Genomic DNA, 23273 nt, shown 5'->3' with positions numbered 1-23273 from the left:
ATTGTGTGTACCATGTGGGTGTCTGTGTTTGTCTATGAGTGTGTGTGGGTATGTGCTGTGTGTACTGTGTGTGTCTGTTGTGTGGGTGTCTGTATGTATCGTGTGTACCATGTGCATATCTATGTTTGTCTATGTGTATATCTGTGTGTGTGTTGTGTGTAGTGTGTGTGTCTGTATATATATGCGTTGTGCATTCTCTGTGTGTGTGTCTGTGTATGTCTCTATGTGCTGTGTGTACTGTGTGTGTATTTGTATTGTGTGTGTCTATGTGTATATCTGTGTGTGTGCTGTGTGTGTGTGTTGTGTCTGTGTACGTGTTGTGTGTGCTGTGTTAGTGGGGCGTGTGTGCGTGTCTGGGTGGTGGGCACAGCTAGAGGTGGCACCGGCCAACTGAATCTGATGCTGCTGTTTTGCAGTGTGCGGGGTGGGTGTGGGGGCCGGGGTGGGGCTCTGCCCTGGGAACGCCGAGGGTCCCGAGGTGCCTGGCGGGGTTGGCCCCTCTGCCGGCTCCATTTCTGCCACGCAGAAGCCGGGGCTGGGGGCTCTGGGAGGTCGCAGTGGGGTGGGGGCTGCCCCGGCAGGAGGTGACTGGCCGTGGTGGGGGTGGGGTGGGCAGGAGGCTGTGGGAGGCTGACAGCGCCCTGCAGAGGGGTGGAGGCCCCTGTCCTGGGGGTCCTCTTGTCCCCCGGGCCCCAGCGACTTGGTCTGTAAGATGCACGGGAGCTGGGCCTTCCTAGGTCGGCGAGCTCAGCTCATGGACGGTGGTGTGTCGGTGTGACGGAAAGGGCAGCCCCGGGAGGGCGCGGCCTCCCTCCTGCTGTGCCTGAGGCCCCGGCGGGGGTGGGGGCTTCCTCCAGGCCCCTTGGCTGCTGCTCCTTTGAGGGGTTTCCTCTGCCCGCCTCCTCCGTCATCCTCGCGGGCTTGGGGGGTGGCCCCCTCCCTCAGCAGCAGCCGCCCCCACACCCTCCTGCCCTACCCGTGGCAGAGTGCCCAGTGGAGGCCACCGGCCTGTGACTCCATCCCAGGGGTTTGTGACCACCAGTTAGCTCACTTGTCCCCTGGTCCCCACGACTGGGCAGACCAGTTAGCTCACCTGTCCCCCGGTCCCCACGACTGGGCAGACCAGGTGAGGATGCGGAGGCCCCAGGCCCGGTGCAGGAGCGGGAGCGTGGCGGTGGCTCCTGCGGAGGTTCCTGGTGGGAGGGGGGCTTGGAGGGTTGGCCGAGAGCTTTTTCCCCTGGTTCCCAGCAGGCCTACTCCAGTGACCAGTGCCCCCGTGGGTGTGCGGTGTCCCCAAGCGTTGGCTTCTGGGCCTGGAGGTCCTGAGTTAGGTCCTGTCCAGCCCTGAGCGCAGCGCCTGCTGCTGCGCCCACGTGGGGGGTCCTGGCTCGCTGGGTCCAGGGCCCGGAGCTTTGGTGGCCCCAGGCCTTAGCCAGCGAGCCAAGACCTCCGGGCTGCCCTGTCTGTTCAGCAGGATGATGGGCCAGACAGGGAGAGGCTGACCTACTTCCGCAACCTGCCCGAGGCGCTGACTTCGCTCCTCGTGCTGCTGACCACCGCCAATAACCCTGATGGTGCGGAGGGTGAAGGGAGGGCTCTAGGGAGTGGGAGCCTTTGTCCTGGGTCCTTAAGTCACCTCCCCCCCCGCAGGGAAAGCTGAACTTTCGGCCTGTGGGGAGTGGTCAGGGGGAGGCAGAAAAGATGAGCATCCTTGAGAGGTAGTGAGCGCCCCGTCCCGAGGGTATGCAAGCAGATGTGAGAATCCGCTTTCTTTGGACAAGAAGGCGTCCTAGCTCTCCTAACACAGGGCCTTCTTCTCTGTGGCGAGGACAGCGGTGGGAGGGACGGGAACCACTGGACACGGGGGTCGCGAGCACATATGTATTTTCTCCCCCTTCTTGCAGTGATGATTCCTGCGTATTCCAAGAACCGAGCCTACGCCATCTTCTTCATAGCCTTCACCCTGATAGGTGGGTCTGGGGCGGGGGGGGGGGGGTCTATAGGGGTCACTTGGGCCAAGACGCTGCCCCACGTGATAGGACCCCAAAAACTCAGGGCGGGGTGTGCTCCCCGATCCCGTGACTTCATCTCAGCATGACTTCCCAGGCCCCTGTGACCACGGGTGGCCCCATCCTCCATGCCTTGCTGGCAGCCAGGTGGCACGCCCCAGGCCCCTTCCCTTCTAGCTGTGCCCTTGTCCACCCTCTGGGCCTCAGCTCTGGGCCCCTGATGCTGCTGCTCCTTCCAGACTCTGCCCCCTTGCATGCAGTCCCCACGGACCCGGGGTCCCCCCTGACTGTGACTTTTGTCTCCCCAAGGGAGCTTGTTTCTGATGAACCTGCTGACGGCCATTATCTATAACCAGTTCCGGGGCTACCTGATGGTGAGCAAGCTGCCGTCCCTGCCCGGCTGTGCGAGGGGCTGACCCTGGAGGCCCGGCGGGAGCGGACCAGCCCATGGCCCCGGGACTATGTGGGTGTGGGTGGGAGGGTGGGGTCCAGGGTGGTCTCGGGCCTGCTCCCAGCTCCCTCTTGCCGGTGAGTGGGAGCCAGGCCCATGCTCCCTCCCTGCCCCTCCCCCCAGGCTGTGCTGTCCCCACAGCCACCCGGGGGCTCCTCCCTTGCCCGGCCTCTTCTAGAGGGAAGCTGCCAGAAGCTCGCAGCTCCCAAGCAATGACTCCGAACCCAGCGTGTGGGGGAATGGGGACCCCACATACGCCACGAAGGAGTGTGTGCCTTAGTGAGTTGCACAGCGAGTGGCTGATGGCAGGACTGGGCCTCGTTGTCTGCGACTGTTCCTCTGATGCTCACGGGCAGGGCGAGGGGCTGCTCCCCAGGCTGAGGAGGGCAGAACGCCCTCGGAGGCTGCCCGGGGACAGGGGGTCGGCGGCCGGGGAAGGGGCTGCGCTGAGCCACTCAGAGCCGTCCTCCTTTCAGAAATCTCTCCAGACCTCACTGTTGCGGAGGCGGCTGGGGACCCGGGCGGCCTACAAGGTCCTGTCCTCCTTGACACCCCAGGGGTGAGTGCCGGGGCTCCGGGGCGGCGAGAGGGTCACGGGGGGATGCTTGCTGAGCCCCCACTCTGTGCCGAGCTCCCTGCTGGCGGCGGAGTGCAGTGCTCCTTTGGAATCATGGAGTCGCCACATCCCTGTGCTTCAGGGACTGCGTGGTCCTCAGGTCCAGGTGAACTCTTTGACCTCGTGACCCCCCGGAGATCCTGGGTTGGCGAGGAGCCAAATGCTCTGGCCTGTCCCCCACCCCACCCCCAAGGGGCACCCTCCACACGCCCCTGTGCAGTGACTTGGGTGTTGGGACCAGAGGGGCCTGGGACACATGTCCTCGGATCTCAAGCCCTTCCCCAGCTGCTGCTGCTCCCCTTTAAGGTGGGCCGATGGGGTCTCTGGACGTGGGGGGACAGGAGGACCGAGGCCTTCCTTCGTGGAGGCCCTGTCATTGCCTGGGGCTGCTCAGTCTTCACGTGCAGTTCAAGCCAGAGGGTGGGGCACCTCAGGGTGCTGGGCTGGCTGGGCTCACGGCTGGGGTGTGTTTCCCCCCACAGCGTCGGGGTGAAGCCCCAGGACGTCCTGCAGGTGCTCCAGAAAGTTCAGCTGGACAGCGACCACAAAGAGGCCGTCATGGAGGTGCCAGTCTCCCCACCCTCCCCTCCTCTCCCCTGCTTGTGTCTCTGGGCTCTGGGGGTCACGTGGGCATCATTTCAGATCCGCCTGGCTGGCTCAGTCTGGGGGCGGTCCCCCTCTTTCCCTCGGCCTGGCTGACATGGACTTTCCTGCTTTGCAGAAACTGCATTCCCGCGATGCCTTGCTGTCGGCTGACGAGTTTCAGAAGCTCTTTGATACATTCGACAAGAGGGTGACTAAAGAGGTAAATGGAGCTGGGCTGGAGTCACCTGCCCAGTGCCAGGGCCACCTGGGGTTAGCAGGCAAGTCCTCAGTGTCTGTCGGCAGTGATCCCCTAGGTCAGTTTTCGTGACTGTGCCAGGATGCCTTCCCGGGAATTCTGGCCCCTAGGATGGTGCGAGGGTGCAGAGGGAGGTGGCCTCTTGGAAACTGGGGAGGCTTTGTTGACCTCAGGAAACTCACAGACCTCAGGGACTGGCCTGGGCCAAGCTTGGACCAGAGGAAGCTTCCAAATGTTTTCCTCCATTCCCGTGACAGACTCTTCTCCTCTTTCCACGCGTCCCTTCCTGGGAGGTTCCTCGGTTTGTCCAAAACCTTTACTCTTTTGTCCTGACACTTTGACACTGATTTTTAAAGTTACCAGATGGGCCTCAGCATCCAGGTCAGCACTGTGTCCATAAGTCCCTGGGCTGCCTCCGTTTTACATAGCAGTTTTCTGGGGGTGGGTGGGTAGGGTGGGTAGGGTGGGTGAGGGTGTGGCAGGGGGTGGTGCGGTGGAGGTGTTGGGAAATAGCCAAGCTGTGCACAGGCAGATTGTATGGGCAAGCAGAGGGGGCTGCCGCCCCAGCCACTTGGCCTTTAGAGGGCCAAGCGGTACTTGAGTGGGGACGGATTGAAGAAGGCTCCTGCTGATCAGACGCCTAAGAGCTCTGTGTCGCTGTTGAGTCAGTCAGCTCAGTTCCTGTAACAAATAACACAGCCTGGGGTGGCTTAAACAACAGGGCTGGAGGCTGGAAGTCTGAGTGACAGTGTGGGCAGGGCTGGTCCCTCCTGAGGCCTCTCTCCTGGGCGTGTAGGTGGCCATCTCCTCCCTGTGTCCTCACAGGGCTCATCCTCTGTGTGTGTCTGTGTCCTGACCTCCTCTCCTTATAAGGACACCAGTCCTATGGGATTAGCCCCCACCCCCCAGTGACTGCGTTTTTCCCTTCATCACCTCTTGAAAGCCCCTGTTTCTGAGTGCAGTCACATCTGAGATCCTCGCAGTTGGGACCTCAAAATACAGATTTTGGGGGGGTACATCTTAGCCCACAGCAAATGTCGGCTTCTCCAGGTCAACCTCCGTGGCCCCTCTCAGAGCGGTTTTCCTAAGAACGTGCTTTCCCGAAGCCTTTCCAGGTCATGTGGAGGCAGGTCCTGTTTAGCCTGGAGGGCCAGGGGCTGCAGCCTTGGCTCGCCATCATTTGGGCCGTCTGCTGTCAGCATCCTCGTTTTGGTACCCCGAGGGCACGGAAGGTGGTTGTCGGGCAACACGGGCAGACACTTGGTGTGTTCATGCACATCACGCCTCTGCTTGGGACGAGGCGAGGCAGCCATGCCCGCTTCCAGGTGACTTGAAGGAAATTAGTAAGTACGTGAGCTCAGGTGCAGATTGTGCAGGCTCTTCAAACTATGGAAGATTGGGGAGCCCCTTTCTGGATAATGATTCTTTCCAGGAGCAGGAGGTTTGCTGGACCCAGGAGGCAGCTCTTGGCCGCTGTTACGGGCCTGACTTGCTGTGGTCCAGTCCTTTTCTGGCTACAGGCTGACCTGGGCGGGAAGACGTCTGAGAAGATGGGCTCATTTCTCAGGGTTCGCTCGGTGGGTCTGCGGGGCCAGCCAGCTTCTGCCTGGGCACTTGCTTGCTGGCCTGTAGTGAGTCGTGGGACCAGGTCACCCAAAACTGACTTAGCCTTCCTCTTCTGCTGTCAGGGTCTGATGATACCAAAAAGGAGGCGCTGGGTTTGTGACTGGGTTTGAGCCTGGGGTGTAGGCCACGCCCCTGCTCTGGCCACACCCATGCCCTGGCCACACCCCCGCTCTGGCCATGCCTTTCCTATGGTGGCCCAGGGAATGTTCTTCAAGTCTAGAACTGTGGTTTGAGGTGGGCGTTTGGGTTCTAGAGGTTTGGGGAGCTTGTGGTGTCCTTGCCTTGGTTTTACGACACCCTTTCCCCTAAAATGCTGGTTGCAAGGGGGCAGGCAGGTGCTTCAAGGGTGGTTAGCATTTGGGGCTTGCCCCAGGCGCCCTGGTGTGACTTTGGAATCGCTCCTGAAGAGAGGCGTCCTCCAGGCAGGATGATGCCTGAGCGCCCCCCCCCCAACCCCCGTGAGTGGTCACCCCCTGTCCATCAGCCTGGCGTTGGTCCAGAGCTGGTCAGTTCATGCTAACTGGCTGCAGAGAAGGTACCTGGCCAGCTTCGGAGGGCCCGTTTTTCTTCTAAGAAGAAGCTTTTATGGTTAAAACTACCTCACTGTCTCCCTAACCCAGTGACAACCCCTGAAACCATTTCAAGGGTTGGTATTTTTTAATAACAAGGTAATACATGAATCCATTCTTCTTGTAGCAATTTAAACATAATGGATAATGCTGAAATCTCTCTTGGCCAATGCATGAGTCTGAGACTAAGCAGGAGATAGAAGCCACACAGTGGGTTTAACGGGAAGTTTAGCATAAAGAAGCGAAATTATGGGAGTTCCCATTGTGGCACAGTGGTTAACGAATCCAACTAGGAACCACGAGGTTGTGGGTTCGATCCCTGGCCTTGCTCAGTGAGTTAAGGATCCGGCGTTGCCATGAGCTGTGGTGTAGGTTGCAGATGCAGCTCGGATCCCGAGTTGCTGTGGCTCTGGCGTAGGCGGGTGGCTGTGGCTCCGATTGGACCCCTAGCCTGGGAACCTCCATATGCCGTGGGAGTGGCCCAAGAAATGGCAAAAAGACAAAAAAAAAAAAAAGCAAAATTGTGATAAAAGAGTAACTGTAAGAAAGAGGCAACTCTGTGGTCTGAAGCCTGAGGGGGATGCCCGGGGAAGGGTAGACTGAGGGGCCCCTGCCCCGAGGCCCGGCTTCAGACTCCTTTGGAGAAGATGCAGTCCAGCCCCCCAGGTGACAGAGATGCCTGCTGGTTTGCCTGGGCTGGAGCAGGTCTGCGTCGCTGGAGCAGCAGGAAGTCAGCCTCTGGGGTGTGGCAGGCGCGGGCCATCAGTAGCCAGGGGCGTGGGGGTGCAGGAGAGAATTGGGTACCGGCGTGGGCAGGCGGCCCCTGGCACCAGTGTCCACGTGGAGGACTGTGGGAAGGTTCGGGATGTTGCTACCAGGTCAGGCTGAGGCCGTGGGTCACCAGGGGCTGTGGATCTGAGTGTGGGGCTGGGACAGCTCCATGGGGGTCCTCTCCCCACTTGAAACGTGGCTGTTGGGACAGAGGAACCGAGGGTTTAATTTGATCAGATTTAAATTTCCGTTTTTATTAACATCTTGTTTTTCTTTTTTAGCCACCCCGTGGTATATGGAATTCCTGGGCGAGGGCTCAAGTCCAAGCTGCAGTTGTGACCTTTGCCAGGTCCTTTAACCCACTGTGCCAGGTCGGGGATCGAACGTGCATCCTGGAGCTGCAGAGATGCCACCGATTCTGTTGCGCCACAGCGGGAACTCTGATTTACATTTAAATCAAGTAGCCACGTGCAGTGGCCCCCGCATGGCCCGCACAGGCTAGTCCATCTCATGCTGCGGTGACTGCCCTGTGCCTTGTCCTCGGGCACACGTGGCGGTGTCTCTGGAGGGCACCGAGCGGTGTCTTCACATCAGCATTTGTCGCCACGCTGCCCTCCTTTGGTTTCCACTGCAGCTTGGTCACAGTGTATGAGTTTCTCTTGTTTGTGCTCAATTTCCACAGCCTCTGGTTTATGTATAGATTTTCACATGATATTTCATGCCACGGGGACTGCTTTGCATGCATTTGAGATGACTGCCTGGAGTCTGCTGTGGGTTACTTACGGCATCGGTGCCCAAGTAGGTTGTTCCCGCCTCTCTGTTTTAAGACGACCGGGATGGCTGTCTTGGTGCCTAAAACTTACTGTGTTTGAGATGATTCCCTTAGGCTGGAGAGCCTGGGATGGGAGATAAGGTAGGAGGAATTCAGATCCCAGAAAACAGAGGGTAACAGGCATCATGGGGCCCAGACCCTGGCACGTTTCTGAGCGTGTATGTCTGTCCGCAGCACCCGCCGCGGCCCGAGTACCAGTCTCCGTTTCTGCGGAGTGCCCAGTTCCTCTTCGGCCACCGCTACTTTGACTACCTGGGCAACCTCATGGCCCTTGGAAACCTGGTGACCATCTGCGTGAGTGCGGGTCTGCCCTGGCGTCTCCCGTCCCCGAGTCTCACTCCCGCCCTTCCTCCCGGCATCCCGGCTGAGCCGTGTCCGCTCTGGCTCCGCAGGTGTTCCTGGTGTTGGATGCAGACATACGGCCCGAGGACCGGGACGATTTCGTGCTGGGGGTGAGCTCTGCGGCCGCGTTGCAGCCAGGCCGTCTCTGGGGTGACTGGGATTAGAGGGGCAGAGGGCATGGCCTGCCCACCGGGGCCCCGGGTCCTTGGGAGGGGGGGCTGTCCTAGGGCAGTGCAAGTCGCTGGTCCCAGGGATGCCCGGGCTGTGGGAGGGGAGCCGGCGTGGCTGGACGGTGGAGGGAGGTTGCGTGGAGACAGAGCCGACGGCAGCCGGGGCCACAGCAGGCGTGGCGGGGGGGGGGCTTCCCGGCCTGTCCAGCCCTGGGATCTGAGCTCTTGTTGGCTGTCTCTCGGCCACTTTTGGAAGCGGAAGCTTCTTTCCTAATATTCTAAGTTCTTGCCAGACTCCTTAGGAGCTTAAAACAATTTTTCTGTTGGATTTTAAGCACTCCCGTGTCCCTTAATACCAGACCTTAACAAAGCGTATGTTTTAGTTTACTTTAATGAAATAGCTCAGGAATGTTCTTAAGCTGATGAAAATCATTAAATATTTTCTAATTATGTAAGGAAAGCTTGATTTGTCTAATTAAAAAAACACACATTTAAGTCAGGTATATTCAGCTTTGGAAGTCCCATTCTGGCTCAGCAGTAAAACCTGACTAGTTTCTGTGAGGTTTCGGGTTCGATCCCTGGCCCTGCTCAGTGGGTTAAGGATCTGGCGTTGCCGTGAGCCGTGGTGTAGGTCTCAGTCACAGCTCGGATCTGGCGTTGCTGTGGCTGTGGTGTAGGCTGATTCAACCCCTAGCCTGGAAATTTCACGTGCCGTGGGTGCGGCCCTAAAAAGCAAAGCAAAAAAAAGTCATGTGTATTCAACACGTTGAGTAAAACTTAGCATCAAAATTTTAAAAACAGCTTTCTTCACTTGCTATTTGAAATTCCTCTATTTTACACTTAAAGGAAAACAAATTTTCTATGTCTTCACTTGCTATTTGAAATTCCTCTATTTTACACTTAAAGGAAAACAAATTTTCTATTTCTTCACTTGCTATTTGAAATTCCTCTATTTTACACTTAAAGGAAAACAAATTTTCTATTTCTTCACTTGCTATTTGAAATTCCTCTATTTTACACTTAAAGGAAAACAAATTTTCTATTTTCCAGTTTTTTTTTCTTGATACAACAGGAAGGATTCAGCTCCTTTGCGTGACTAACATATTGCAGAGGTGCCTGTTTGTTTTGTTTTGTTTTGTTTTGTTTTTTGCCTTTTTAGGGCTGCACCCGCAGCATAAGGAGGTTCCCAGGCTAGGGGTCCAATGGGAGCTGTTGCCACCGGCCTACACCATAGCCACAAGAATGCCAGATCCGAGCCGCGTCTGCGACCTACACCACAGCTCACGGCAACGCCGGATCCTTAACCCACTGAGCAAGGCCAGGAATTGAACCCGCAACCTCATGGTTCCCAGTCGGATTTGTTGACCACTGAGCCACAACGGAAGCTCCAGAGGTGGCTGGTTTTTATTCTTTTCAAATGTCAAATTGGATACCGTTGACCTGTGTTTTATCTTTTTTTTTTTTAACACTAGTTTTTTTGAGCACTGGAGTGGCCTTGATTGTTTATGAGAGACTTCAGATGAGATCGGTGCCACGTAGGGTTCTTGGGGTGACTTTGCAGAATTCCATCATGTTATGCCCCTTGATAACTGCTGTGGTGCAGAGTCAGAAGTGTTTATTCCTGCTGCCTTTGACAGTTATCTTTATGGGTGTGACAAGAATACAGACTGGATGCTGGGCAAGGTCTAACACCTTCTCCCCCCCGCCGTGGCCCCCTTTGAGGGACGAGCTACTGAGTATTTTACTTACTGGCTCCAAAAAAACCACCTTTGATGAGGAGGCGTCCTGAAACACCCCCTCCCCCGGAACCTGGGGGGCACTCTGAGAGCCAGGAGTTTCCATCGGCCTGGAGGGTGGGTGGTGACATTCCTGGTACATGTTGTCAGCATTGCTATCCCCTGGACCAGAGGGAGGCTGAGACCCCCCCCCTCCCCCCGCCAAGGCGTCCAGGGCAGAGACCAGGGGGCAGGGGGCTCAGGTGGTGACCGTGGGGAGTGATCCTTGTGGCAGAACAGGGCCAGGCAGGGGGAGGGTGACCCTGGCCCGGCCAGCATAGAGACGGCATGGGCCCTGGACATGCAGGGCTGGGGTTTTGGGGGGCGCAGGCCTGTGGGATCCTGGCCAGAGGAGCCTGGACTCAGGGTACAGATGTGTGAATTGTTCTTGAATGGGGTACAGGTCACCCGAGGAGAGGGTGTGGGCCAAGAAGGGGGTGCTGGAGGTGGCCAAGTGTGAGGGGTGGTTCTTGAGGGGAGCAGCGGGGTGGCGGGGGGGGGGGGGGTCACGTGGCCCAGCAGGGGGAGGGCTGTCTGCGTGCCAGGCCTTGAGGTGGGTTTTGCGGCGCGGATCCACCTGGGTCCTGTCGCCCGTGGCTCAGGCCGCAGAGCCCGGCAGCTGAACACCATGCTGCTTCTCCGTCTCAGATTCTCAACTGCGTCTTCATCCTGTACTACGTGCTGGAGATGCTGCTCAAGGTGTTCGCCCTGGGCCTGCTGGGGTACCTGGCCTCCCCCAGCAACGTGTTTGACGGGCTTCTCACCATCGTCCTGCTGGTAAAGTCAGACGGCCGGGCGGGGCCTCCGGGGAGGGCGGTGTGGGCTCAGCATCCGGCTGTGCACGGGGTCTCTCAGCTGCCCCTGGGCACCAGGGGGCCACAGGGACTGGGGCTCCTGCCTCTGGCCACAGAGGGGCTGGCATCCCCTGGCTGAGCAGCGGGTGGCCGGTGGCGGGGCTGCGGGAGGCTGGTTTCCACCGCAGCTGCGCACCCCCTCCCGACCCCGAGAACTGCCCTCCGCGGCCAGGCCAGCCCCACTCGGGACGCTGGGACCTCGCGTGGGGGAGGGAGGGGCGGGGGGTCTCAGGCACTGGGGGGGGTCTCAGGAAACCTTTAGCTAGAGCCCAGGGGAGCGAGGGGTCGTGCCCGGTGTGTGTGTCACAGCAGCGATATTGATGTCACGTGTGTTCAGATTTGCGGGGTCAGAGCCGTGGGCCCAGGAGGGGAGGGGGCGGCTGAGAGGAGGGCCTTGACCCCGCCTGTCCTTGACCCTGTAGCTTCTCCTGCCCCCCAGGCTCTGCCCTTCTGGAGCCCCGCCCTCCACGTGTGTAGCCCGACCCCTGGGGCCGTGGTGTCCTCCTCCCCCACGTGGCACCCACCGGGGGCTCTGATTTCTCCCCCAGAAGCCCCTCTGGGGACAGTGTGTCGGAGTGAGCCTGCTGTAGCGAGCTTCTGGTTTTTTGTGATTAAAGGTTTTGGAGATCTCAACTCTGGCCGTGTACCACTTCCCACACCCGGGCTGGTAAGTGACTGGGTGACCCGGGGAGGCCTGTGCAGCCCCGGGGAAGGGTGTGCGCCTGGCCTTGGCCACGGTTCCTGCCCTGCTTGGGGCCTGTGGGGACAGGCCCTTTCCCTTCGCTCTTGGGGAGACTTTAACACCTTGTAGGAAGGTGGCACTGCTCCCGGATCTGGGGCAGGAAGCTGTGGACGTGCCCCTGTGGGCCTGGACTTAGCCCCCTCCCCCCAGGATGGACTCGGGTCACAGGAGTGCTAGGGCCTGAAGCAGGGAGGCCCGGCTGAGGGCTGGGGACCTGGGAGCACTGGGATGGGCCTGGGCCCCTTTCTGGCCAGAAGCTGTGTACCTGGGGTCACACCTCGCTGTTGATGGTGGGGCTCATTGAACTCGCACTGCGTTTGGGCCCTGCAGCCCTCAGTTCTGGTCCAGGGTGCCTTGCAGTGTGGCTCGTGGCAGCCTTGGGGTCTCGCGGCCCAGAGCACAGCGGCCCCAGCCAGCACGTGTGCTCAGTTTGCACTCAGGTGGCCTAGTCTCCTGGTACCTTGGGCCACCTTGTCTTAGTGGAGCAGCTGAGGGTCGCTTGAGACAGGGATGGGGTGAGATTCCTGCCGCTTAGAAAGCCTGTCTGGGTGTAGCAGACAGGCGCGACTCCGCCGTCCTCACCCGACGTGCAGTGGGGCCGCGCTGCCCGGCAGCTGTGGGGCCGGCTCACCGTGTTTTAAAGTCCGCTAAAGCCAGCATTGCGCTTTTGTGTGTGTGGGGGGTACATTTTAAGTGAGAATGGGTTTAAATAGAAAGGCGAGCACAGTGCCGTTTCCGTCGTGGTTCAGTGGTTAACGAACCCTACTAGCATCCATGAGGGCGTGGGTTCGATCCCTGGCCTCGCTCAGTGGGTTAAAGATCCCGCGTTGCCGTGAGTGGTGGTGTAGGTTGCAGATGTGGCTCGGATCCCGAGTTGCTATGGCTGTGGTGTAGGCCGGCGGCTACAGCTTCCCTTGGACCCCTAGCCTGGGAACGTCCATGTGCCGCGGTCCTAAAAAAACAAAAAAAGAAAAAGAAATGAGAGCATGGTAAGGCCATGAAGGTCACCTAGGGGAGGGGGCCAGGGCCCAGGGCCCAGGGGTCAGGGTCAAGGATGGGGCCAGGTCACAGGCCAGGTCTCCTGGCTCCGCTGGGACCCGAGCTGGGCGTCTGGAACTCCGTGGTCTCCCGTGTAAGCGGTGGGCGCGGGCCCTGGAAGGTGTGGCCGTGGGTGGCCGGGGCTGCGGGCGTCACGATGGAGCTTTTCTGGTTGGCTGCTCCGTTGGCCGGTTGCCGCGGGCCCGTCGCGGCCCCTCCTGTTGCTCCCCGTGCGTCTCAGTCTGTCCCTGGACCCTGCGTGTCCTGTATTCACCTTGCCGCCCCCAGGAAGCCAGAGATGCTGGGGCTGCTGTCGCTGTGGGACATGACCCGGCTGGCGAACATGCTCATCGTCTTCCGCTTCCTGCGCATCATCCCCAGCATGAAGGTACCGCCGCCCGCGCCCGCGCCCGCCTGCCGGGCACCGGGGCTGAGCACGCGCCCTGCCCCTCCCCGCCTGCCATCTGGGGCCCCTCTGGGAGGGCACCCCCGCTGCACCGCGGCCAGTGACGCTGGGGCCGTGTGGGAGGCAGGGGACCGTCGGGCCGAGCTTCGTGGGTGAGGACGGGAGCGGGGGTGGCGGGACCCGGGTGAGGGCCCTCGGCCAGTAGCAGGGGCGGCCCTGTGCTCCTTGGGGCCCCTGGACTTTGTGAGGTTGGCGTGGGGATCCTGGGGGCCGAGGGGGGGGCTGCTGCCCGAGGCCTTTGTGCATGCACACACACGTGATCACACTCATGCTTACACATACAGTGTACAGGGCACACGGTCACCCAGGGACCCACGAGCACACGTGTGATCATATGTGTGATCACATGTCCACACATCCGTCCTCTCGCACCATAGTCAGTCACACACGTGTGTAATTTCACACCGGCGACCACTCAGTGCACTCACGGGTACGTACATGCATGCACGTAGCCACCCACAGTGTTACATGCACCCGTGTGTAATCACACACATACAGTCGTACACTTGCACACACATAGTAGGAACTTGTACAGGCACAACTGCGTGGTGTACACAAATAAAGGCACTTGTGTACTTGCTCACACGCATGTGCAGTCGTACGCACGTGTGCCTGTCTGTGCTGTAACCACACGCGCGCACACGTGCAGCGTGGTTCCATCTCTTAGCATCTAGCAGTCAGGTCGGGGGAAGGGCTGATCGAAAGGCCTCCTGCAGGGCTCAGGTTCCCGGCCGGCCGGGTCTGAGACCCCCGTCTCAAACCCCCTCACTCGCCACTGGCATTTCTGAGGAGCCTCCAGACCTGGGAGGAGCTGGCTCGGCCTCAGCGGGCGGGCAGGCAGCGTGGGCTGAGGCCTCACACTGTGGCTTCCCCTGAGGCTGGCTGGGTGGGGGTGTCTGTGTGTGGGTGGGCTTGGAGGTATAAGCGTGCATGGATGTGTGGGTGGCTGAGTGTGTGTGTGCAGGTGGGGTGTGGGGGTGGCTGTGTATGTGCAGGTGTGTGTGCAGGTGTGGGTGTGTGTGCAGGCGCGTGGTCAGGAGGTCTCTGGTCCCGTCCTGCTTTTCTGGTCAGGGCCGGGTGGTGGGCAGGGGTGGTGTCGCCTCAGTGGGACCGGGAGGAATGGGGCTGTGCTCTTCCCCGTCCCAGCTGATGGCTGTGGTGGCCAGTACCATCCTGGACCTGATCAAAAACATGCGGGCCTTCGGCGGGATCCTCTTGGTGAGTCTGGCCGCCTGCGCTGGTCTCTGGGGGGAGCCGGGGCCGGGCTGGTGGATGGGGGCGCTGGAGCTCCTGGGAGGCTGGTGGCTGTAGGAAGGAGGGTCCCAGGGTTAGCGCAGCGACCGGTGACTGGGGTACAGCACAGGGAGGTGGGGACAGGGAGCAGGAGAGAGGACCTCAGGCTGGTCTGGCTGGCGTTGCCGCCCGCCTGCACCCCTCCTGGGCCAGGTACCCCACGGTCCCTGCTGAATCCCTCGCGTTTTCTGGGCTGTGGGCCATGCAGAGAAGGCGAAAGATCTGAGGCACTGGGGCCCCCAGAGCCACGGGGCCCGGGTCGGCTGTGCTCAACTGTCCTTGCTCGGAGGGGTCTGGGGAACTCACAGCTGCCTTTGCGGAGACAGCCGTGATGTCCCCAGCCACCCCCCCCACCGGAGGCTGTTGGCTCCGCACTGTGGCCCAGCCGGGCAGGGCCCTGTGAGCGGGGGGCCCGGGTACTGCTCCAGGCACTGCCACCTGGCGGGCAGGAGAGAAGGTGACCAGCCCTGCTGCTTTGACGCTGCTGCCTGTAGCATTTTTGTCTTGTTTTTGATCCTGCGGGCAAGGGGTAGTGGGGTGGGGAGCCCCTGGGAGGGGCCCTCGCGGTGCATGGCGCTCTGGGCTTCGGCACCTCCCCGAGACTGTATTTGCGCAGTGGAGGAACGGAGGCCCAGAGGGGGGTGGGTGACCCTGGAGCCTGTCCCCCTTCCCTGCACCCCCCCGCCCCCGCCCCCGGTGTGTAAGGGACAGGTCAGGGTGGCCAGCAGCCCCTCCTCTGGCTGGCACAAGGCTGCCCAGTGGTGCCTCTTGGGCACCTCCTGGTGGCTGTGGGCAGAGCAGAGGGACTTCACCCGGAGGGCCTGGCCGGCTCCCCGCCGTGCTCCCTGATGCCTTCCCTGGCCCCCTGGAGGGAGGGTGGACAGCTCAGCTTCCCGGGCCCCGCCTCAGCTCTTACCCCGGGGCCCGCTTGTGTCTCTGGGGCTGTTCCCGGCAAGGCCGCCTCCCCCTTCCCTCTGGGCCGGTGCTCCCGGGGCGGCGGCCGTGCCAGCCTGGTGTCGCAGGCTCTGTCGCAGGCTCTGTCCTCGGGCGCTGGCGGGCGTCCCATCTCCACAGGTGGTCTACTACGTCTTTGCCATCATCGGCATCAGCCTGTTCCGAGGCGTCGTCGTGCTTCCTGCAAATAGCAGGTGAGGGGGGGCTTCAGGGCGCAAAGGGACCCCCTCGGAGCCCTGGGAGACGGTGGGGGAGACGGCGTGGGGGGCTCAGCACCCCAGGAGGAGCCTCCGGCTTCCCCTTTCATCCTTGGCTCCCTCCCCCTCTCCCCCACCCTGTGTTCCCACCCTCCTCCTGCCAGGAGCCCTCCCTCCCTCGACTCTGCGCTCTGGGTGTTTCCCGTGGCTGCTAGGAGCCCCCGCCCCTGTGCCCCTTTCTGGCCCTGCAGGTCCAGTGCCAGGCCTGAGTTGTTGGGCCGATGGGCTCCCCAGGCTGGCTGCCCTCGGGAAGGTCACTCTCCCGGGTGTGCCCTCCTTCCTGCCCTCGTGGCACGTCCAAGGTCCTGGGGGCATCCCCCCCTTTTTCGCGCAGGGGCTGAGGCGGTGCCATGGTGCCCGGGGGTACGTCCCGCCCCTGCCCCGCCACCGACCCGGGTTGTGCTCCCCCAGCCTGGCCCCTGACAACGGCTCAGCACCCTGTGGGAGCTACGAGCAGCTGGAGTACTGGGCCAACAACTTCGACGACTTTGCTGTGAGTCCCGCGGCCCCTGCTCCTTGGGGTGTGCCCCTGCCCCCCGCCTCCCGCGGCCTCCTGGACCCTGTGTCTGTGCCCGCAGGCTGCCCTGGTCACTCTGTGGAACGTGATGGTTGTGAACAACTGGCAAGTCTTCCTGGATGCCTTCCAGCGCTTCGTGGGCCCGTGAGTGGCCCCGTCCTGCTGTCGTCCCGGCGTCCCCGCCCCGCGCAGCTGGGCACACCCCAGCCGCAGCTCCCGGTGGGGTGCGCGCCCGGCTCGGCACTTCCTGGGGTCGATGGGTTCTGGGCCGTGACAGCCGGGCTCCTGGAGCTCCGCCTGGAGGTGACCAGCTCGCCGGCCCCCCTTTGCTGGCCCTGGTGCCCGGGCAGCTGGCTGAGTGTCCCTAAAGGGCCAGGTTGAAGTTCAGTGCTCGGCCCAGTGGGGTTTCTGCTGAAGCGCTCTGCTCACGGGTGCCCGTTGCGGCCCCTTCCTCGTCTGCGCAGGTGGTCGAAGATCTATTTTGTGCTGTGGTGGCTGGTGTCGTCTGTCGTCTGGGTCAACCTGTTTCTGGCTCTGATCCTGGAGGTATCGGAGATCCCGCCCGGCTCCTCCCGTCAGGAGTTTCTGACTTGCTCACCGAGCGGGTGGGGAACTTGGAACTTGGTGCTGGGTTGGGACGGCCCTGGGCCCTGGGTTCGGGGAGCCTCTTGGAATGCTCCTGACCTTTGACCTGTGGGGGTGGGCGTCAGCAGGCGTCTCCTGTGGGACCTGGCGGGCCTTGCTGGGCCCTGGGTCCCGGTGTCCAGGTTGAGCTTCGCAGCCAGGCTGACAGCGGAGGGGGCTCGGGGAGGGGACGAGGCTGGCTCCATGCAAGACCCACACCTGCGGGCACCCCATCCCTTTCTCCTGCTTGCCAGAACTTTCTTCACAAGTGGGACCGCCGCGGTCACCTAGAGCCTCTCGCGGGGGATTCGGAGGCCTCGTCTCAGATGACGGTGGAGCTCTTGTTCAGGTGCGTGGATGGGGAGGGAGGGCTCCCCCAGCACCCGCACCTCGACCCCTCCTGCCACGCTCCGAGCTGGGCCCCGGCTGGGAGCTGTCTCTGGCTCCGGGACCCTCGGCAGGGATGCCGTCTGAGGCTCCGCTGGCCTCCAGGGGACTCTCTTGGTGGCTGCAGCCAGGTGGCCCGCGGCAGCCCCTCCCTTCTCTTTTCCGAGGTAACCTTGAGGTCGTCCCCCTGCTCGTGCAGGAGAGTGACGGTGTCGCAGAGGTGGCCCGGCCCCGGGCGGCCACGCTGCCCTCCCTGCCTGAGTCTGAGCTGTTACTGCCTGTGCCGAGCGGGGTCTCCCGGGCCTTGAAGGGTGCCGTGCTCACGTCCCAGAGACAGACCCCGGTCCCCGTGTCCCCCTCCCCTGCTGCGTCCGCTCGGTACCTGTCGTGGCTCTGAGGCTTTCCATCACTTCTGCTCACCTGCTGTCCTGGAGGTGCCCGTGGCTCCCGGTCCATCCTGTCCCTGGTTCCCCAGGGACGTCCTGGAGGAGCCCACGGAGGAGGAGCTGATGGAGAAGCTGCGCCACCACCCGCACCTGCAGCTGTGCAGGTGACGTCCAGGTGCGCCTTCCTGGCTGCGCCGGCGGATGGCGGTGCGGCTGGGGGAGGCGGAGGCGGCGGCTGCGGCCCCGGAGGAGAGGCTTCCCCTCGGAGAGAACCACTGCGGCGCCCGAGCCAGGGGCAGAGGCGGGGCCCGTTCGATGCCCAGCAGGACCACGTCCGTGGCTTTGGGTGCATCCACGCCACTTTCCTTTGTGAGCTGCTTCCGTGGGATGTGTTTTTCCAAGTGCGGAGAGAGGGGGACTCCGTAGGGACCTTTCAGACAGTCTGCAAAGCACGACGCAGTGGCCTCCCCCTCGTGCCCTGCAACTTCCGTGGTGCCTTCGCTGCTGGTGGCCTTCAGGGACCAGAGGCCCCCGTGAGGCCTGCACAGGCTGACCAGCAGCCTTCCGGGGCATTAAGCTGGGGATCCTGGTTTTGCATGATAAGAATCTGGACTGAGTTTTATTATTTTATGGCTCGTGTGAGTGAGATGGGGGGGGTCTCTATGGGTCAGAAAACCAATCATCTTCACCACTAAGTCTTACCAAGGGTGTCATTGTCATCCTTAAGTGGACACAGCTCTAGCTCTGCTTCCCTGGGCCGGGCCCTGGGGTCTCAGCCAGTCAAAAACCAGTTGTGGTTGGGCCAGCCCTCGTGGTTCATGCTATGACTGCAAGATGCCTTTCAGCAACAACTGTCAGGGAACTTGGAAAAAAAATAAAGGTTTTTATTACTTATAAGACCTGGAAATTACATAGCACACCTGGGGCTGCATAGCAAGGTCATAGGTAGGGAGAGAGATGGAGAGAGAGAGAGGGTGGGTCTGGGATTCTGCATTTATTGGGGCCGAGGGTTTCAGGGGCTCACTCTTTTTCAGTGAATTTAAAACATAAGAACGGGAAATTAAAGCAAGGGAAACAAGCAAAAAGTGGCTCAAATGGTCAGTCATCAAAATCAATCAAGATCTCTAAAAAAGGAGCCTCAGTGGGGGAAGGTGGCCTGGCTCTTTATCTCATCGAGAGACTGGCAGTGTGTTTATGCGAGATAGCCTTCTTTGAAGTGGATGCCTCGGCAATCAAAATTTAAGACGGGCGCTTGCATTACAGAAAAGAAAACAACTGTCAGGACTTATGCTAGCCTAGGTATGGTTGTATAGGTAGTGCACTGCACAAAGGTACCTGGCTGCCAAGGTGTGTCCTGGCACTGGCTGTCTGCCCCAGGTGAGGGACACCTTTTTCTCATTTGCAGAGACACACATATATATATAAGTCAATGGTGGCCCTACTCTGTGTGTCCTCAGAGTGTGTGGCAGAGGGGGCTGGGGTGGGGGGAAGTGAAAGTGAGTAGTGTGTGGCAGGCCACATTGCCATGTGATGCACCATAGATGGGCATCTTTGTGGGAAGCAGTGCTGGGATCTATTAGTGATGTCTGCTCTAGGCACCAGAGGGAAAATGAGGGTACAGGTGCTGACTCCACTGCAGGGATTGATCTCGGTCTTCCCCAGCTTGTCAGGGAAATGGGATTAGAAGAAAAAATTTTCAAAAGGAACTTCTAGGGGTTCATACTGTGGTGCAGTGGGTTAAGGATCTAGCATTGCCCCAGCTGTGGCATAGATTGCAGCTGTGGCTGGGCTTCAGCCCCTGGCCCAAGGAACTTCCATATGCTGCAGGCATGGCCGGAAAAGGAAAAAAACAAAACTTTTAAAATGTCATGAAACCTCTGTGATTGCAGTTTTTGCAATGTCTTCTGACAATGTCTTTTTTTTTGTTTGTTTTGTCTTTTTGCCTTTTCTAGGGCCGTTCCCGCATAAGGAGGTTCCCAGGCTAGGGGTCTAATCAGAGCCATAGCCGCTGGCCTTTGCCAGAGCCACAACGTGGGGATCCGAGCTGTGTCTGCAACCTACACCACAGCTCATGGCAACACTGGATCCTTAATCCGCTGAGCAAGGCCAGGGACCGAACCCGCCACTTCATGGCTCCTAGTCGGATTCGTTAACCACTGTACCACGATGGGAACTCCTTTTTTTCGTTTGTTTGTTTTTTGTTTTTTGTTTTTTTAGGGCCACACCTGCACCATATGAAAGTTCCCAGGCTAGAGATCAAATCAGAACTGCATCTGCTAGTCTACACCACAGCCACAGCAACTTGGGGTCTGAGCCTCATCTGTGACCTACATCACAGCTCACGGCAACACCAGATCCTTAACCCACTGAGCAAGGCCAAGGATCGAACCGACGTCCTCATGGATCCTAGTCGGGTTCGTTGTGGCGACGGGAACTCCCTGACAATGTCTGAGTATCAAAGCGCGGTTATGAATTCTGGGCATGTACCTGATATTCCTCAGGTTCAGGTGCCTATGGGAACAGTGAAGACTCCCAGACCTGCCTCTCTGCAGGCTGCCTTCCTGGCAGGCTGGGTTTGGGTGGGGAGGCCCTCACGGAGCAGCGAGCTGTAGGTCTATACCCAGCTTCAGTGACTGTGCCCCGGGGCAGTTTCCATCCCACCCCAAGGTCTGAGCGCCATCTAGTGGCTGGTTCAGATGCAGATGCCTGACTTCATGTAAGCTGGACCTCTGACCCCAGGGGTAGCTCATTGCTTTTCCCAGGCCTCCTGGAGACCTGCTTCCTTTGTCACGCACTTGTGATCCGAGGCTGGGAGCCCGGCCTCACTGGGCTACAAGTTTGTCCACCAGGAGTGACATGGTTCTCCTGGGGGATGTGCCCTCTGCCATGCAGGTCCTAGCTCTGAAGGTCCACCACCTGCCCGTTCCCAGGCTTGTGTGCAGAGAAGCCCCCTCTGACTTTATGGCCACGTGGCAGATAATTCCGGACGACCCGCGCTGGACCCTGGAAGAGCACTGTTCAGAGAGGCTGGCTCTGCCTTTGGGAGCGGGTGACAGAGCTGGTGCTGGTGCTTTCTGACCTTGAGCTGAGGGTGACCTGTCCCACGTCAGTTCCCTGTGTCGAATGATGTCGGCCTCCAAGGCTTCGTCCGAGCAGGACCTGGGCTGAACTCCAGGCTGGGCTGGGGCTTGGTTGCTGGCCAAAGGGGGCACGGCTGGGGGGCCTGCTCACACCTCTAAGTACGCCCTGCAGCCCTGGGCGGGGGTGTCTCCAGGGACCTTCCTGCTGCTGCTGTGGCTCTGGTCACTCCACAGTGCTCTGGCTGGGCATGAGGTGTGGGGACTCAGACCCGTGGGACCCTGGAGTCACCTAGCAGGGTGGCAGGAGTCAAGGACACTCCTAAAGCCCTGATCCAGGCAGGAGGAGGTGGGGCAGGAGGCAACTGTGGCCAGATGAGCCCTGTGGCCTGGGCTAGGGTTCGAGGAGTGGCCAGTGTCTTCATGGACTGGAGATCCCTGGCCTGGGTGTCAGCAGGATGTGGGATGGACATGGCTGGTCTGGGGAGGGGCTGGGCCCGAGGTGAGGGAGGGTGGGAGATGGGGTCGGCATCTATCCGGCAGCGTGGCGGGAGAGGGAGGGCAGGGCTGGCAGGCAGCAAAGGGGTGCTGGTGGGGCAGGGTGGTGTGGGTGCCTGTGGACTGAAGCTTGGGCTCAGGGCTGCCCATACTGAGAGAAGCAGGTCTTGGGTCTGTGTCACTGATGGGCTGGGAGTCGGGTGTGTGGGCACGTGGGTGAGGCAGGGACCTGGCTGGCACCAAAGCCCCTCACCTGCTTGGGTGGCCTGAGTCCTCTCAGCTGGCGTGTGTAGCTCCCACATGGGGAGGGTCTCACTTTACCCCACCCAGCTCGGGGCCACCAGCTGCTTGGAGCCTGTGCTGTGAGCTGGTCCTCCGTCCTGGTGCCACCTGCCTACTTTCACCGTGACCTGGAAGGGCTGGGACTGGAGGACCCGGTTCACACGTGGGGGTCCCGCCCATAAGGTTCCTGTGACCCCACCTTCCTGGGGGAGGCACCGAGGTCCTGTCTGGCATGGTGACGGCCGCACTTTCCAAGACCAGCCTGTGATGGTGTAGAATGGCCCCCCCATTGTTTCTTTGTGAGATTTCCTCTGTGCGAGCTGCAGATTCTGTGGCTTTCACATGAACACCGCAGAAGCAGTGCACCCTGGCAGGTGGTATGCGATTGCAGTTGTCCCGTGGCTGATGTGGTCTCATTGTTTGGTGAGGAATGGTGGCCAGGCTGCTCAGCGCAAAGTCACTCTTTCTCCCTTCGCAGTGACTGCGTGGGGAGGGGCTGTGACACTCTGTGACCGTCCTGTCCCTTACCCAACTTTCTCCCCCCCCCGCCCCCCGCTTTCATCTGCGTGGGTCGTGGTTTCTTTTATTCAGTGCACCTCGTCTGTTGCTAGATTTCTTTTCACGCTCAAATTGTCCTCATCTGGCCAGGAGGGAGCCCTTCATCTAGGGTTTGTGACTGCTGACTACATCCCTGCCATTCTTTGACTGTTTCTTCGCTTTCCGGCATGAAAAGGTATTCTAACCTCCTCTTGTACCTTCTTTGCCCCAGCCCTGGAATGAGTCATTTCTCTCAGGTCCTCTGTTGCTTTAAGTGAGAAGAGCCTTAGGAACCAAGATGTGGATGTGGGGTGCGCTCAGGGCTGTTGAGGTGCTGCTGGACCCAGGTTCCCTGGCTGGACAGAGCTAGGGAATGCATCATCTGTCTATCTGTCTGTCCCTCTACCACCTATCTATCTGTCCACCCATCCATCTGCCTATCTACCTGCTTATCTGTCCGTCCATCCATCCACCCGTCCACCCATCCATCCATCCATCCACCTATCCATCTATCCATCTACCTACTTACCTGTCCATCCGTCACGCTACCTACCTACTTATCTGTCTATCTATCCATTTATCCATCTATCATCTATGCATCCAGCTATCCATCCGTCCATCCATCTACCTATTATCTTGACAACTATAAAATTACATCAGTGCCTCTAATTTCAACCAATTCCTCTGATTTCTGTCTTTCCACAGCTCTAAGCACTTTTTTCCTGAATGAGTCCCATTCTCCTTCACTCTGCACTCGCTTGATCAGTTCCCTTGTAAACAGTGTCTCCTATCGCTGCTGCCATAGGTGGTGCCCTCCTCACCCCACTTGGGTGCCCTGTGGATGCTCTCTGACCAGAAACCTCCAGGAAAGAGCTTTCCAGATGGGGAGATGGTACTGTCGGGCTCCTTAAAATTGGGAACAGTAAAGTCTACCTTGCATTGGAGAAGCTGGCCAGCTCGTGAATACCCAATACATAAGTAAAAAAACAACAGTAGAAGAAATGTAACTGTTCACAAATGATATGATTGTTGTTACAGAAAAGCCTATTTTTTTGGAGACATCAAATGGTTTAATAGAAGGGAGTGCTTACACGTCTGAAGCAAGGTCCTGGAGTGACGCCCCACTGTGTGTGACAGACAGCAGGTGGCAGGATGGTGGGACATGGCAGGAGACTTTGCTCCCGGGGGGAGGAGTTGATTACCAGGAATGGGAGAACGGACGTTGGGTTGGCTCGAAAAGCCGAGATTATTAAACATGGTAAAGATTCAGCAAAATAGTTTGTTATAAGATTTTTTTTTTTTTTGGTTTTTTTAGGGCTGCATCTGCAGCATATGGAAGTTCCCAGGCCTGGCGTCAAA

The 23273-nt window shown here is 59.7% G+C and overlaps 1 protein-coding gene across 6 annotated transcripts in view; it reads left to right on the top strand.

Annotated features, from left to right (window-relative positions):
* The window catches only part of TPCN2 (two pore segment channel 2), a 30872-nt gene extending 12455 nt beyond the window's left edge, over window positions 1–18417 (top strand). The window contains exons 8-25 of one of the 6 annotated variants that reach the window (XM_047775047.1): window positions 1475–1574; window positions 1905–1970; window positions 2319–2383; window positions 2937–3019; window positions 3559–3640; window positions 3798–3881; window positions 7890–8009; window positions 8108–8167; window positions 10651–10779; window positions 11474–11523; window positions 12925–13024; window positions 14249–14320; window positions 15470–15543; window positions 16018–16099; window positions 16185–16267; window positions 16588–16669; window positions 17002–17096; window positions 17610–18417. In XM_047775047.1, coding sequence (XP_047631003.1) covers window positions 1475–1574; window positions 1905–1970; window positions 2319–2383; window positions 2937–3019; window positions 3559–3640; window positions 3798–3881; window positions 7890–8009; window positions 8108–8167; window positions 10651–10779; window positions 11474–11523; window positions 12925–13024; window positions 14249–14320; window positions 15470–15543; window positions 16018–16099; window positions 16185–16267; window positions 16588–16669; window positions 17002–17096; window positions 17610–17688 — 1506 coding nt within the window. In that variant the 3' untranslated portion in view covers window positions 17689–18417. Of the gene's footprint in view, window positions 1–1471; window positions 1575–1904; window positions 1971–2318; window positions 2384–2936; window positions 3020–3558; window positions 3641–3797; window positions 3882–7889; window positions 8010–8107; window positions 8168–10650; window positions 10780–11473; window positions 11524–12924; window positions 13025–14248; window positions 14321–14752; window positions 15374–15469; window positions 15544–15940; window positions 16100–16184; window positions 16348–16587; window positions 16670–17001; window positions 17097–17609 lie in introns of those variants that run through there. The other 5 variants (XM_047775046.1, XM_047775050.1, XR_007134330.1 and 2 more) reach the window with 5 other exon arrangements.
* Window positions 18418–23273: the final 4856 nt, after the last annotated feature.

Source organism: Phacochoerus africanus, chromosome 4, assembly GCF_016906955.1.
Source record: "Phacochoerus africanus isolate WHEZ1 chromosome 4, ROS_Pafr_v1, whole genome shotgun sequence".
NCBI lineage: Eukaryota > Metazoa > Chordata > Mammalia > Artiodactyla > Suidae > Phacochoerus > Phacochoerus africanus.
Note: the sequence above shows the minus strand (reverse complement) of the source record. Positions and strands in the feature narration are given on the sequence as shown.